The 16176-nt window shown below is 34.4% G+C and overlaps 2 protein-coding genes across 5 annotated transcripts in view; one reads left to right on the forward strand and one right to left on the reverse strand.

Moving 5' to 3' along the window:
• The window catches only part of FAM13A (family with sequence similarity 13 member A), a 196013-nt gene extending 193615 nt beyond the window's left edge, over positions 1-2398 (forward strand). The window contains exon 20 of the mRNA XM_074275298.1: positions 2244-2398. The gene's annotated coding sequence lies outside the window, so the exon portion shown is untranslated. The remainder of the gene's footprint in view (positions 1-2243) is intronic.
• The window catches only part of HERC3 (HECT and RLD domain containing E3 ubiquitin protein ligase 3), a 163885-nt gene that overhangs the window by 10265 nt on the left and 137444 nt on the right, over positions 1-16176 (reverse strand). For all 4 annotated transcript variants that reach the window (XR_012483493.1, XR_012483494.1, XM_074275296.1 and 1 more), the window contains 2 exons: positions 2802-2985; positions 2219-2321 (listed from right to left, as the gene is read on the reverse strand). Coding sequence is in view for 2 of the 4 variants with exons in the window: in XM_074275296.1 (XP_074131397.1) it covers positions 2219-2321; positions 2802-2985 (287 nt within the window). In the remaining 2 variants the exon portion in view is untranslated. The remainder of the gene's footprint in view (positions 1-2218; positions 2322-2801; positions 2986-16176) is intronic.

Raw genomic sequence — 16176 nt, forward strand, 5'->3', positions numbered from 1 at the left:
TTCATCAGTTAGTGCTTTGTTTTAACTGCTGTGTTCCAATTCATCATTTGAAGTACTACTAAAGAGATGGATCGAGCCAATTTAAGTTCTCTTTATTGTTGAAAATATTTTTCTTATTATTATAACTTAATTCATTATTCTTATTTTTGATATGAGTAAGATAGAAATGAAAAAAATAGGTCACTATCATTGCTGTCTTTTAATCTGATAACTGCTGATCTATTATACAAGAGTATCAGGACATAATTTCATCTTCAAAATAATAATTAGAGGAGGCAGGGTGGTATATCTATTTCCACGTGGTTTTTACTTCTTCAGATAATTCTCTATTTTTTGAAGGTTTTTTTATTCAGTATAGTTTGTAGATTATGAATTTTCAACATGGTGATACTAAATTATTGTAATTAAACTTTTATAACTCAATATTATATCATTATGAGTACATTATGACAATAGTATGCTGTTGTGGGTATCAATGCTGCTTACAGTAGACACCTTGGTTCCAGAACAATTTATTTGTTGAATTCTTCAGGATATTTTGGTATATAAGTATGGGAATTTGCTGATTTTATTTGCTGGTTTATAAAGGATAAAGAACTTTTGTTTTGTACTTTTAACTACCTGATTATGACTATTATGATTTTTATTTGTTATCCACCGAAACTGTATCTGAAACTTCCATTGTAAAAAACATATATGTATTTGGAAACTAAACTACTATTGAAAAAATTTTTTAAATGAGTTAATAGATAAATTTACCTGTTAAAGGTTGAAGAAATTTATTTTTCTTGAAAATTCAGCAAATAGTTTTGGGTTCCCTCAACTCCCAAGTGCTAAGGTAATTGTTTTTTTCTCTCAAAGTCATGTTTAGGATATTTATTAGTATTCAAGCTGAGCAGGATGCCCAGCCTAAAATAATTACCACCTCCAAATGTCACTAGCTGTACTTTATCTTTAGGATAATTATAATTTGCCCATTCTAGGTGTGACTCCAGAATCAATATCTAAGGATCCTGAATATGTACCAAAGCCAAGCCATCTGAAAGACAAATCATAAGGGCAGGAAATACTGTCTATGATATCAAGCAACTGGGCCTTGACCAATAAGCATACCCTAAATCTTTAGAAATGCGTGAGAGTAAGGAACTTTCTGATAAGTACCGACAACAGAAACCAAATTTTTTTTAGAATATCAGCAGGAACAATCCAACCTCAAATTATATCATTGTCAAAGACTCTTCCCATAAAAGTGTTGAAGATCAAGAGTAAGTTCTATAGACCCAATTAGACCCTTCTCTTGTTAGTACAAGAAGGCCTTGGTAGCTTTTGTACTCACTTTTTTCCCCCGAGTTCCAGTCAACTATAATTAATTTCTTACAATAATTGATACCCTTTAATAAGCCTCAAAGAAATATATGTAAGATATGCTTTTAGTTTTGCTTTCTTTTTTTGGTCAAAGGAGGCAAGGAATGAGTTAATATTTATCATATATTTTCATTTGGAGTGCATTTGCTGCTAAATGCAAGAAAATGATGGAAGAGTTCAAATTCCTCTCTAACCCTTAGAATCATTCCCATAAACCAAACCTTCTAATTATTTTTCTTACCTCCCCAGTACATCTTTCCTACAAGTGACAAATTGATATATTTTTTAAAAACACAGGTCTGATCATGTTGCTACCCCACTCAAGAAACTTCCTTATAGATCTAGGATAAAATAGAAATGCCTTTGTTAAAGTCCTTCATAATCTAGGTCAATAGCAGTTTCACATTACTTTCACCACATCCTTTATGTTACATACAAATTGACCTACTTGGAGATCTCCTTACAAAAATACTCTTGTCTCCTTTTTTTCTGTGCTTTTGCCCAAGCTGCACCACCTTCTGGGAATGCCTCTTTCTTCATCTCCACCTCCAAGAATCTTTAGATGCCTTCAAGGCTCAGCTCATGTTTTATTTCTTAAAAGAACTCTTTCTGTACTCCCTGAATTGTTAGTCCCTTATTCTTACCACCATCCCAAACCTGACTTTTTTTTGCATTTACATATTTTGCATTAAATTATCCAGGTAAATGTTATTTTCATCCTAGTAGAATATAATTTTCTTAAGGGCATGGAAGTTCAATTTTTTATCTTTGGATCCCTAACACATAGTAGGCACTTAATAAATCCTTATTTAATTACTGAATTGAGATATATAACTCATTAATAAGTACTTACAAAGAAATTTCTTCTTCTTTTCCAGTGGAAATTCATGAAAAGTTTCCCAAAACATTTTCACTGTGGGATGTGAAGGTGAATAATCACCTTTATAGATTGTGCTCTGTTAAAGAAAAAGTCGAAGGAACTTACAAAAATAACAGCACTTAAAACTTACAAAAATAAAAGCAATAATCAAGATCTTTTCCTTCAGAGAGTAAACATAATAATGAACATAATTGAGACAAACCAGCAAACTGCAGAAAATTCACACATTTGCTCATCTATTCAATAACTGAAAGCCAACAGATATGGTGTCCAGATCTATGAAAACAGAGAGGAAGCAGGTTCTGCTAGGCATTGGGAAAACACTGGATTAACTGGAAGAATGAGGGAGCAAGGGCAAGCTCAGCAAAGCCAAGGGATAAGATAAGGAACAAACATGATTAGAGGGAAAAGACTGAAAAAATGGTTAAAGATTGTCTCCCATCAACTAAGGCTGTCCATTAAGGATTAGAGAGATCCTAATAAATTGTGGTATATTAACGAAAACACTAAGCTCAGAATAGGCAAACCCCACCAAAATGTCATATTATGTCCTTACCTCTTCCAACTCTTCCCAGTTATAATTGCTGTTCCCCACAATCATGGCCCTGAGTTCTGAAGGCTGGAAGAGTTCCAATACTTTGCCTCCACACACCTTCAGAAAACCACTTGAAAAGGCTGCATACCATTCATGGATTGACAAGTGGAAGACATAGTTGACATAAGCATCCACAAATTCCTGCCTGCCCAAAGAGAAAAAAGAAGATATTAAGGTCATATTATATATGTCAATGAGGGCTACGTATTTCAATTTTAGTGTTTTTATTTTTTTTCAGTTCTCATTATAGTTTTGGGTCCTGTAATCATATTTTTAGATTGAAGTCTGCTCCAGCTGTTTTACTGCAACAAAGGACTATTAAATGCCTACTTGTCCTTTATTTTTTGAAATTGATACTCAAAATAAAACCTCTCACTAAGAATGAGGGCACATACTAAATGGAATGAAATGGAATCCTATTAAAGAGAGACAACCACAGCCAGTATAATTTCAATAGCAAGAATTCCCAGTGAACAAGAGAATATATTTTCCACCCTCACACCTGAGCAAACCTATATCCAAGACAGTTTCTTGGGACAAAAGAGTGTGATTATTAGCCTGCTTCCTCAAACTTATATGCACAAAGCCCTAGTCTAAAAGAAACATTCGTCAGGTCTAAATGTAAACCAAACATAAGAAGATTCTCTCACTGTCCCGATTCACTAAAGATTAAGACATCTGATAATCTTGTGAGAATGTTGAAAATGTCTTCAAACAAGACATATTTGAATACACACCTATGACATTCATCTTGGAAAAGATGTAATCACTAAAAATGCCTTCACTCACAGCTCAACATATAATAATTTTAATTGGCAATTTTTAAAAGTTTAACTTAAGTCTTTTAACTATGTTTAAACTATGATTTCATATCAGATATTGGTGAATGTAGATGGCTAATAACATAGTTCTCCCAAGATTTAAAAATAATTTTAATTTGTCTCTTTTATTTTTACTTGAATAGCTCAAGTTCTTTACCTTGGTAACAACATTAAATTTTAACATGGTCAGCCACCTTTGATACAGTCTGAGCAAAATTAATCATCCCAGGACTCCAGATAACTTATTATTCTTATCATTACCAAGAAATAAGAATTTTCACAATTTTCTAGATATGAAAATGGGTAGCACCCTCAAAAAAATGTTCTTGCACAAGGTCACTAAATACTTAAGCTAGGAAGTCTAAAAGAAGAAGGTAAGAAGGGACACAATAGATATCCTGTTTTTTAAAAATTAAGTAAAATAAATAGCCTCTAAAAATTTTTTTTCTCACTTTTTTGTAAAGGAGGAAGGGGCAAAGAGAGGAAACAGTACAAGACAAGATAAAGGAAAATATGCAATTAAAAATCATAACTATGAACAGGAATGAGATGCATGTGCCAATAAAATAGAAGATAAGAGAATTAATTATAAAGCAGAATCAAAAAATGTTTATAAACATATGAAATGCAGTAAAATCAGAGACATTTTCAATTAATATCAAGGATAAAGCAAAGATTTTATTATCTCTGCTATTATTTAAAATAGTGCTGCAAGTGCTGGCTATAGCAATAAGAAAAAAAAAAAGCAAGCAACTAAGCATAGGCAAAATTGAAACAAAATTATCTTTTCTGCACATATATGGTAGTCTATATGGAGAATCTGAAAGAATCAACTAGAAATTACTGCCATAGTTAAATTCAACTTACAGGATAGAAAATAAATCCATATATAATCATCAGTATTCTGTGTTATTACCAACAAAACTCAGAAAGAAAACACGAAATGAGAAATTTTATTCAAATTGTATAAGATTGTTGAGAATCTACCTACACACCCAAAAACTATATGAATGCAACTACAAAACCTTCTTTGCAGAAATGCATATGAGATATAACCCTAACTAGAAAAATACTAAGAATTCACAGGTAAACCAAGCCAATATAATTTAAATTACATTATAACCTAAATTAATCCATTCTTTACTATACCATTCAAACTACCCAAGGATGATTTTACAGAGCTAGAAAAAAAAATAAATCCATCTGTAAGAAAAAAGATCCAGAATCTCAAGGGAAATAATTGGGGGGACGAAAGCATAAGTAATATAATTGCCATATCTCAAATTATATTATAAAGGAGGAATCATAAAAATGATTTGGGAAGAAGAAGAAAGAGAAAAAGAAGAAGAAGAAAAAGAAGAGAAGGAGGAGGAGGAAGAGGAAGAAGAAGAGGAGAAGAAGGGTTGATCACTGTTACAGAGCTGGTAAACAACATAAAAGCAGCATTTTTGAGCTGGCAAACTCAAAGGCCCCAAAGCCAACATGAGAAAAATTACTTAGAGAATACCATTTCATACAATAGGTCAAAATAAGCTTCAAATAAATATATGACATATATAATAAGTAGCATCATAGAGAAATTAAAGGAGCAAATAAGAAATTATCTCTGAATTGAAGAGTTCCTGATTAAACAAGGAACAAAGGTCACAGAAGACAAAATGGACAATTTTGTTTATTATAAAATTTAAAAGTTTTTTGCGAAAACAAAAGTAACAGTCAAGATTAAAAGGGACACAAATAACTTTTAAAAAATCTTTGCAGCAATTTTCTCTGAAAAAGTTCTCATTTCTAAAATTTAGAAGAAACTGGTTTGAATTCAAAGAATAAAAGCCATTCCCCAGATGATAAATGTTCAAAAGATAGCACAAGATAGTTTTCCAGGGAAAATACCCAAGCTATCAACAATCATTTTAAAAAGCTCTAAATGATCAATAATTAGATAAATGAAAATTAAAGCAACTTCGAGGTTTTACCTCACACTTATCAGAATGGCCAAGTGAGGATGAGGGGGAAAAATTATGACAAAGACTGAGGGATGTGAGATAGTAAGTACATTAAGACACTGTTGTTGGTAGAGCTACAAACCTGTCTAGTCATTCTGAAAAGCAATTTTTGAACTATGCTCCCAAAGTTGCTAATCTTGCATAACCTTTAATCCAGGGAAACCACTACTAAATTTATATTTCCAAAAGATCAAGAAAAGAGAAAATCCAAATATACAAAAATATTTATAGTAATTCTATTAAAACTAGAAACTAAGGGAGTGCTTGCTAAATATCTCAGTAAACTGATACGTGTATATGCTGTTTGGAATACTAATGGACAATAAGAAATGATAAAAAAGATGATTCCATAGAAATTTGGAAAGATAAATTTATAATAATACAAGATTGTAAATATAAATACACATTGTATATTTATATTTACATATTATATATTACTAATATACATTATGCATATGATATATATGTAAATATATATATATATATGTACATATAAATTCTGAAAACTTTAGAACACTGGCAAATCAATCTATAATATTGATGATAAAACATGATGTTTACTTCTTGACAGTGAGGTGATGGACTCAAAATGCAAAATAAAACATATTTTTGGATATACATGACCAAATTAATAATTTGTTTTATTCAAATATGCATATTGGTTAATAGCTGTTTCCTTTCTTTTTTCTTGAGAAAGAGTAAAAGGACAAAAAGCACAGAGTAAGAAAAAACAAAAGTCATTGATACTTATTTTTAAAAAAGTAGAATAAAACAACACAATCAGGATAGCCTTAAAAGTTATAGATTGAACTCTACAAGAAACACTAGTCATACTTATCAGAAATCTGCAGCTTTGTGTACAATTCTTTTTCTATTATTTATATGGAAATTAGTATTTTATCTGTGTTTAAGTTCACACACACACAAAATCACAAATATAGGAGAAGGAAGTCATATGTGGGAATCAAAGCAAGTCATTCATTAAAACACAACTTGTAAGAAATTCAATCTAGCTTAATATTTTACTTACAAAAGGTAGAAAATCTGGAGGGTTTAGTGACAAAAGTTTTATTTATTTCAAGTCTGAGACTAGGTGAATTTCTATCACTTTAATAAAACATACAAACTTGCATATACGCATTTACATTCCATGAAGTCATGCCAGCTGGAAGATCTAAATCCCTACTACGTTATTTACATATCTGTATGGAGGGCAACGATTGTCTTCTTATTCGCTATTACTTACCTATAAGATCAGGTTCATACTTATGCTGTGTTTTGACTTATTAACTATTTACTAAGAATTATTGGCTCTTGGTTCCTCCTGTTACCAGTTCGTGTCTCTTCTTGAGATGCCTTATGTAAAATTATTTCAGATGTCACAAAGATCCTGCCAATGCTTTTCTATCTAGCTTCTGTTGAGAACAAAATCCTAAACCCTTCCCCCATGCATGTAAGGCTAAAAAGAGACATCCTTAAGATCTAACTGACTGAGGCTGGTGATATCTGGACATCTGAGTGTAGCTGGCCACAAAGAACTCCATACTTCAAGTATGACAAATGCCAATTAAAAGAAGGGAGCTGAGCTCATAAGAGTCAACTTAATGTCAACTAAGATGAATGAAAAGCTCAAAGGGTAACTAATAATTTATTGTTGGCAAATAATCAATAAATTGAAATAAATTGAAAGTCAGTGGTTTCTCTCAGTAACAAAAGACAAAGATCATCAAATGTTGAAATACCTTTGGAAAAGTGGGTGTCACTGACAGAGCTCAGCCCTGACTGGTGAACAATCAACGAGGGGGTGGACAATTAAGAAGTGAGCTAAAAGCTCAGCAAATCCTAGTGATAATGTGAAGTGCTTATGACATCCAGCACTCTAGAAAAAGGAATCCATCCCTAATCCATCCCAATCCAGATCACTTTGGTTGTTTTTCTTCATTATAAGCTGAAACACTCTAACTTATAATGGAGAGTTTCATAAACAACAGCTTATTACCTAAGGGCAAGAACTTGCCTAGACTGGATTCTGTTTAAAAGGTCTTCTTCCAGAGGATTTAGGCAATCTTATTTATCAGCAATGTCCTTCAGAGACTAGCTGAATGACCTACAGTGGCTGGGTCCCTGAATGAGGAAATAGAAAGGGAAAACCATAATCCTAATTTAATAACTGGTTATTAACAGAAGGGAAAAATAATCATTTCATTCACCACAACACCTATCCTTGTTGAATCTCTTCTTCCACTATATAAAGCTCCTTTTGTTAATTGCTAAATGATCTGTCAGTACCTCACTCTGTTACAATATGGAAAAAGAGCAGAAATATTATTCAAAGGATAGTCTGAATCCAAAAAAAAATTTTTTTAAAATGGCATCATCTGGTAATTGGAATAGAATAATTTCACTGAAGAAGGAGTTAGATAATGCAGAAAAAAAGGAACAAAGATTACTTCTCCTGGTACTTTTGAAAATACCTCTAGAAATGTTGATCACTCATAGTAAGGTGCACCCTAATTCCCTCTTCCCCAATACCTGGGAATAAAATGACTGGCCTTTCAGAGAGAAAAGAAAGAAGTACATATATTTAAAAATGTACTTTGATGTGCAAAAAATGGTTGTGGCAGCCCTTTTTTGTAGTAGCAAGAACTGAGTGGATGCCCATCAGTTGGAGAATGGCTGGAAGTTATGGTATAGGAATGTTATGGAATATTATTGTTCCATAAGAAATGATCAGCAGGATGATTTTAGACTTGGAGAGACTTATATGAACTTACACTAAGTGAAATGAGCAGAACCAGGAGATTATTGTACATAACAACAAGATTATATGATGATCAATTCTGGTGGATGTGGCTCTTTTAAACAATGAGATGATTCAGACCAGTTCCAATGATCTTGTAATGAAGAGAGTCATCAACACCCAGAGAGAGGATTATGGGAGCAAAGTGTGGATCACAACATAGCATTTTTACTCTTCTTGTTGTTTGCTTGCATTTTATTTTCTTCTTCATTTTTTTCCTTTTTGTTATGATTTTGCTTGTGCAGCAAGATAATTGTATAAGTATGTATGCATATATTGGATTTAACATATATTTTACCATGTTTAACATATATTGGATTACTTGTTATCTAGGAGAGAGGGTGGGGGGAAGAAGAGGGGAAAATTGGAACACAAGGTTTTGCAAGGGTCAGTGCTGAAAAATTATTCATGCATATCTTTAGAAAATTAAAAACCTTTAATTTTTTTTTAAAAAGTGTACCTTGAAGATAACTGTACCTTTTCGGATTTATAAACTGTATTACCTCTGGGCCTTCCAGCCTAATAATTCAAGCTTCCTCCAATTTCTACTAGGGGATTTCCTAAAACTCAACTGACCTTCAAAGTAACCAAAGGTACTAATTTGGGGAGATTAAAACAATTCTCCTCTCACTAAAAAAAGTGTAAATAATTAGACATGAGATATGCTATCCCTTCACTGGGATTGGATGCCTTTGCTTGCTAACAGTTGCCATCATCTAATTGCCTTGAGGAAGCATAATGAAAGAGCTCTTGACAGAGTTTTATGACCATGTGAATGAAGAAAGAATTACTCGGTTTTGGAATGGCATTTTGGAAATAACGATATAGCTTAACAAATAAACCTTAGTCCTCTACTTGTATATAATACAGACATATCTATCCATCTGGGAGGTAGAAGAAAGGACCACAACAATGAGGGAATACACAGGTACTGACCTAAAGAAGCTTTTTATTTTGCTTTGTTTCTTTCCCTGACCATAGGCAGGAAATCCTGGATTCTTCAGTGGGAGCTGACTGGCAGCTGGAGAAGTTTCTATATAGGGGAGAAAAATCATTTACTGGAAAAAGAACCCATACCTGGCATGACAGCCCAGGAGATAGTGAGTCACCCCATATGGGTGTTTCTGATCTCACTAACTATGGTGGACAAGCTAAGGGTAGAAATTATGGCTTACCACCCAGCATAGGAGGGCAGAATCAGGTATCAATTATGTGAAACTGGCCAAGAGGCAGCTGGCAGAAATGTGGACCCTGAGATGCTAAAGTCCATAGACATAAGGGAGGAGTAGAGGGGATCCCAGTAGCAATGGCAGCCCAGTAACAGAAGGGCAGGTCTTGGCCTTAACTGTAGGTCAATGCTTACTCTAATGTGAAATTCTCTGGCTCCTCCATATCTTTTTAACATTTAATGATTAATGTTAAGTTCTCCAAAGGGAAGACTTAGTGAACAACAGTGTCATACTGGCAGGTAATTTTGCTTTCTGGGAAAACAAGAGCTGTGAAAATGTCCAAGCAGCCCCCATAGAAATAGGTGTGGGAGGCTTTCCAAAAAAGCCAGGTATTTGGTACTTTTCCATGCCATTCCCAAGGTGAAGGTAATCCTGGTGAACATTTAAGTGGGTGGAGCAATTCTCTCTCAACTATCATGAAAATCAGTGATGAAGCAGAAAGAATCAACATCTTTGATTTAGCCTTAATGTTCCTAGTGTTTCTCCTACTTATGATCACCTCTTTTCCTGGAGATCTAATGTGAATGGCAAAAACTAGACATCCCTTACCACATTCGTGTTTATTAGACTTAATCCTCACAAGGGAGTAGAGAGACTGAAGCCTGGGATGTCTTATCTTTGTTTTCCCATATTCAATTACTCCTTCAGAAAGCTGTTTTAGTTTTTTTTTGCTATGTTCCTGTTTTTCTTTTCCCCCTTTAATGAAAGTTATAGGTCTTGAGGCAATTAGATGTCAGGCAAAGAGTATATAGGGCCTGGAATTAGGAAATCTGAGTTCAGATCCATATTGAGACCTTCTCACCAGTTATGTCAGGCTGGGCAAATTACTTAAATTCTGTTTGCCTCATTTTTTTCCCCACTTGCAAAATGGAGATAATAATCCCACCTACCTCTCATAGAGGATAAAATAACATTTGTGAAGCACCAAGCATAGTACCTGGAACAGAAGGCACTTAATAATTCCTGCCTTTTAAATTCTGTTGTTGTTCAATTGTTTCAGTCATATAGAACTCTGTGATCCCTTTTGGGGTTTTCTTGGCATAGATACTGGAGTGCTTTGCCATTTCCTTCTCCAGCTCATTTTACAGATGAGGAACTAAGACAAAAAGGGTTAAATGATTTGCCCAGGATCACACAGTTACTGAGCATCTGAAGCTGACTTGGAACTCTTTGTCTTCCTGACATCTGCTCTGACAATCTATTCACTGAACTCCCTAGCTGCCCCCAAAATGTTCAATCATGTCTCTTCATGACCTCATCTGGGGTTTTCTTGGCAAAGATACTGGAGTGTTTTGTCGTTTCCTTCTCCAGCTCACTTTATAGATGAGAAAACTGAGGCAAATAGGGTAAAATGATTTGCCCAGGATCACAAAGGCAGTGTTAGAGGCTAGATTTGAACTCATCTTCCACTGTGCCACAAGGCAAACAATACTATATAAGTAGTGGACAATCCTTCTTAAGGAGATTGAAGGACTTTACAGTAAAGGATCGGAGTAGGATGGAAATTCATTCAATTTAGGATCATTTTCCCTTTTAAAAAATTATGCAGCTCAGTAGACTAAAGGCTCAAGTTGTTGATATCATTTCCTAGTCATCTGAAAACAAAACAGCCATGCTTTTAAAATAGGTACTTCAGCTAAGAAGGTTTGCTTGGTTAAATCAATGCATGGTGTTCTTAAGGAAGATCCTTGTTGAATATTATTCTTCTGCTATGGCTAAGTAAATTTCCTTCTATTAAATGTTGAATAACCTAAGAGTGTCTGTCTCATTATGTTCAAGTATTAAAATAAACTACCTGGTCAAAGAGTCAAACCATTGCCTCATATGTCTTTCTTAATTTTTTAATAATGGGGAAGACACAGCCTGGAATACTTCTTTAAGTCAGGAAGATCAAGGTCAAGTCTTTGTCATTCTCAGCTCTGCTCCTTACTTTCCTATCTTTTCAACATCCCCCACAGCAGCATTGGTCCTGAGCAAATACAATCCCACTACTCCTACATACCACCAACATATAAGCACACATATTTTAAGTTCCCCTTTCTGTATTGTTTTTCTTCATTAAAATGTAAAGTCTTTGAGGATAGGGACTATTTTTGCTTATATTTATATTTCTGGAACTTATGACAGTGCCTTACACTAGCATCTCCTGCCTGAAGCTCAGATAGGAATGTGGAGAAATAGGAGCCTTACCATTATACCCATGCATCTCCTGCTTGGTTTCCAGCTGCTTGTGGGAAGAGAAGCATCATTCCATTATACCAGCCTCCCACTGATGAGGGAGGGAAAAGATGCTATTTAATGGAGTTTGCAGCCTCCTCTCTTACATTGGAGAACAAGAATATCACAACTGCTTCTGTTCCCAAGTGTTTACTTCTTCCCCTGAACTCCCCAAGGCGCTAAAAAGACCTTAAAAACCTGTTGGTTTTTAAAGTATTGATGGCATTTTCATTTAATGATAAGAAAAACCTCACCCATTCAATCATAGCCTCCATATCCAATGATTCTGAAGGTCATCATCCAAATCCCATTCTCTATTTCCCTTCAACTGAGTTAAAGTTTCAACCAAACATTACCATTCCCTTCCACCATACCCTATAAAAAGCCTGCTCCATAAGCAACAAACTTGCCTTCATTTTAAATCTTTTCCTTTTCTATTCCTTCCATCTTTTGGTTCCCATAGAAACCTGGCTGTCTAGTTTTCTTGGCCAGCCTTTCCAACATTCCCTTCAACTCACTATCTGAAACTGGAGAATTGGAAAACTCCTCCCCACCACTTCCAGGTTTCCGCTCTGTCCCTCTCTCCCATTTGGGGTTCATGAAATCAACTTTACCATCCAAATAAAATCTTGGGAAATACTGTCTGCAGATTTTCACAGCATTCTTCTTCCCTCCTCAATGATTTCATTACGTTTCTCATAATCTTTCACCCCGTACCAACTCCTCATTCTAGGGGGCTTCAACATATATACTGACACTCCCTCAAAAACCCTAACCTTCCAGTTCCTCAACTCATTCACTTCCTTTGACCTATTCTTCCACCACAAAGAGGGTCATACCTCTGATTTTGCCATCATCTACAAACATACCACCTCCATGTTTATCAATTTTCTCTTTTTGCTTTCTTCCTTCCAATACCAAACCATCACTGTGACCACCAATCCTTCAACCCCTCGGTTCTCTTTTCAGCCATCATCACTGCAGTAGCCACATTCTAGTCCTTTCTCCAGTTTGACCCCTTTGTAAATCAACTCAACTCTAAACTGTTTCCTTGAGTCACTTGTCCCTGTCACTAGCTATGCCCTGCCAAGCTAAACTTTTGATCATGTCAACCATCTACTGAATTCATTCCAACAGAGGTGCTGCTTTAAAAAGACAAAAAAATAGCACACGATTTGTTCAGACTGGGTCCACTACAAATTAATGGTACATAACCTTGATTGCACCTTCACAGGTACTGCACAATCTACCTACACCTTCTTAAATAACTCACTATCTCAATAAATAATTCATTATCCCAATCATCACAGTAGATTAAACCTTTTCATCCTTTTTCAAACTTCTTGTGCTTCCCAACCTATCACCTCCACCCCTTTCTCATAGCTGACAACCTTGTCTGGTTTTATTTTTAAAACTGAAGCCATTCACCAAGAACTTGCTCTTCTCCCCTCTCATCTCACATCCTTCAGATGCCTTCTGTCATTATCTCCTCTTTCATCTAACTCATATGAAAAAGTAGCCCTTCCCCTTGCCAAAGCATACCCTTGACTTGTACATGATTCCATTCCATCCTATGTTTTCCAGCAAAATGCCCTCTCTACCATCTCTGCTCTCTCATTAATCTTCAATCTTTCCCTGTCTACCAGATGTCGTCCTAAGGCCTAAAAAATAAACATTATGTTTCCTCACATCCTCAAAAAATCCAGACTTGCTCCATCTAACTCCACTAACTATTGCCCAATATATCTCCTGCCTTTTGTGGCTAGACAGATTATGAAGAAGAAGGCAAAAAAGTGCTAGAAGTAATGGAAAACTTGTAAAGAATGGCCAAATGGACAGCTTTGAAAAGGCAGTATATAACAAGTGTCTCTACTTCTTTTCCTCTTACTCTCTACTTAACTTCCTACACTCTGTCAGCTAAACTATAAATTACCAATAATTTCTATTTTTCTTTTGTTTTGTCTGAGATCTAGAAACAGGGTTATGCAACAGACTAAAACTGTATGTAACTATAAGCAAGTCACTTAATATTCCTTATTTCAGGTTCCTCATCTATAAAATGAATTTGGACTAAAAGGTCCAAATCCATTTTTGTGCTACATAATCCTGTTCTCTGATGGACAGTTTTAACAGGTAGGCTTTTTTGTTTTTTGGATAAATTTATACAAAGCTCAAAGCTGGAGCTAAAAATTACTCCCAGTCACACCCTATGCATGATTATCATGAAATTCATTAATGTTAAGGGCAGCAAATAGTTTCTGAGAAGAAAAGATGAGAAGAATCTGACAGAAACAATGAAATGGGTTTCCCACCATTGCCTTTGCTCTCTGATGCCAACTAACTTTTTTTTTTTCCCAACATACTTTTTAGTCTTCCTTTTATGGTATATATTATCAAATGTTCTCAAGTCCCAACCACAACACAGATTTAGCAAGCTGCAATAAAGATAGAGGTGACAATTTTCATAGCAAAACAAGTTATCTGCTTTACAGATATATTTTTGTTCCTTTAAAAATCCCCAGCGAGACATTAAATTTAAGGTATTACACAATTCTTAATTGCCTGGATTTACTTGCAAGTACACAAATTTAAAGAAGAAAAGGCATAAATCTACATACAATAACTTTTTATAGTACGCCTCTAAACATGTAATACATGCCTTATACTATTAATAGTATGAATAGTAGAATAAGTAATAAATAGTAAAATAGTATGAATATTAGAATAACAAGATTTATATTATTTAAATTAGGAATAAAAACATCCCTTATGATGAAGATAACTCTGAGAAGAATATAGTATCTCAAAGAAAGCAATAATTTAGAAGTAGCTAGCAGGAATTGTGGAATCAAGTAAAGGTTTTTTGAGAATAGTAGAGAAATGCACTCTTTGTAGATGATATGACGGTATATTTAGAGAACCCCCGAGATTCTAATAAAAAGTTATTAGAAATAATTCACAACTTTAGCAAAGTTGCTGGATACAAAATAAATCCACATAAATCCTCAGCATTTTTATACATCACCAACAAAATGTAACAGCAAGAGATACAAAGAGAAATTCCCATTCAAAACAACGTCGAGAGTATAAAATATTTGGGAATCCATCTACCAAAGAAAAGTCAGGAATTATATGAGCAAAATTACAAAACACTTGCCACAAAAATAAAGTCAGATTTAAATAATTGGAAAGACATTCAATGCTCATGGATAGGCCGAGCGAATATAAAGATGACAATACTCCCCAAACTAATCTATTTATTTAGTGCTATACCAATCAGACTCCCAAGAAACTATTTTTAATGACCTAGAAAACAAAATTCATATGGAAGAATAAAAGGTCGAGAATTTCAAGGGAATTATTGAAAAAAAAGTTAGAGGAAGGTGGTCTAGCTGTAGCTGATCTAAAGCTATATATAAAGCTACTATAAAGCAGCAATCACCAAAACCATTTGATATTGGCTAAGAAATAGACTAGTCGATCGATGAAACAGATTAGGTACACAGCACAAAATAGGATACAACTATAGCAATCTAGTGTTTGACAATACCAAAGATACTAACATTTGGGATAAGAATTCATTATTTGAAAAAAAAAAACTGTTGGGAAAACTAGAAATTAGTATGGCAGAAATCAGATATGGATCCACACTTAACACCATATACCAAGATAAGATTAAAATTGGTCCATGATTTAGGCATAAAGAATGAGATCATAAATAGATTAGAGGAACATAGGATAGTCTACCTCTCAGACCTATGGAGGAGGAAGGAATTTATGACCAAAGGAGAACTAGAGATCATTATTAATCACAAAATAGAAAATTTTGATTACATCAAATTAAAAAGCTTTTGCACAAACAAAACTAATGCAAACAAGATTAGAAGGAAAGTAACAAATTGGGAAAATAGTTTTACAGTTAAAGGTTCTGATAAAGGCCTCATTTCCAAAATATATAGGGAACTGACTCTATTTTATAAGAAATCAAACCATTCTCCAATTGATAAATGGGCAAAGGATATGAACAGACAATTTTCAGATGATGAAATTGAAACTATTTCCACTCATATGAAAGAGTGTTCCAAATCACTATTGATCAGAGAAATGCAAATTAAGACAACTCTGAGATACCACTACACACCTGTCAGATTGGCTAAGATGACAGGAACAAATAATGATGAAGGTTGGAGGGCTGTGGGAAAACTGGGACACTGATGCATTGTTGGTGGAGTTGTGAAAGAATCCAACTATTCTGGAGAGCAATTT

Source organism: Sminthopsis crassicaudata, chromosome 6, assembly GCF_048593235.1.
Source record: "Sminthopsis crassicaudata isolate SCR6 chromosome 6, ASM4859323v1, whole genome shotgun sequence".
In the NCBI taxonomy this organism is placed as follows: domain Eukaryota; kingdom Metazoa; phylum Chordata; class Mammalia; order Dasyuromorphia; family Dasyuridae; genus Sminthopsis; species Sminthopsis crassicaudata.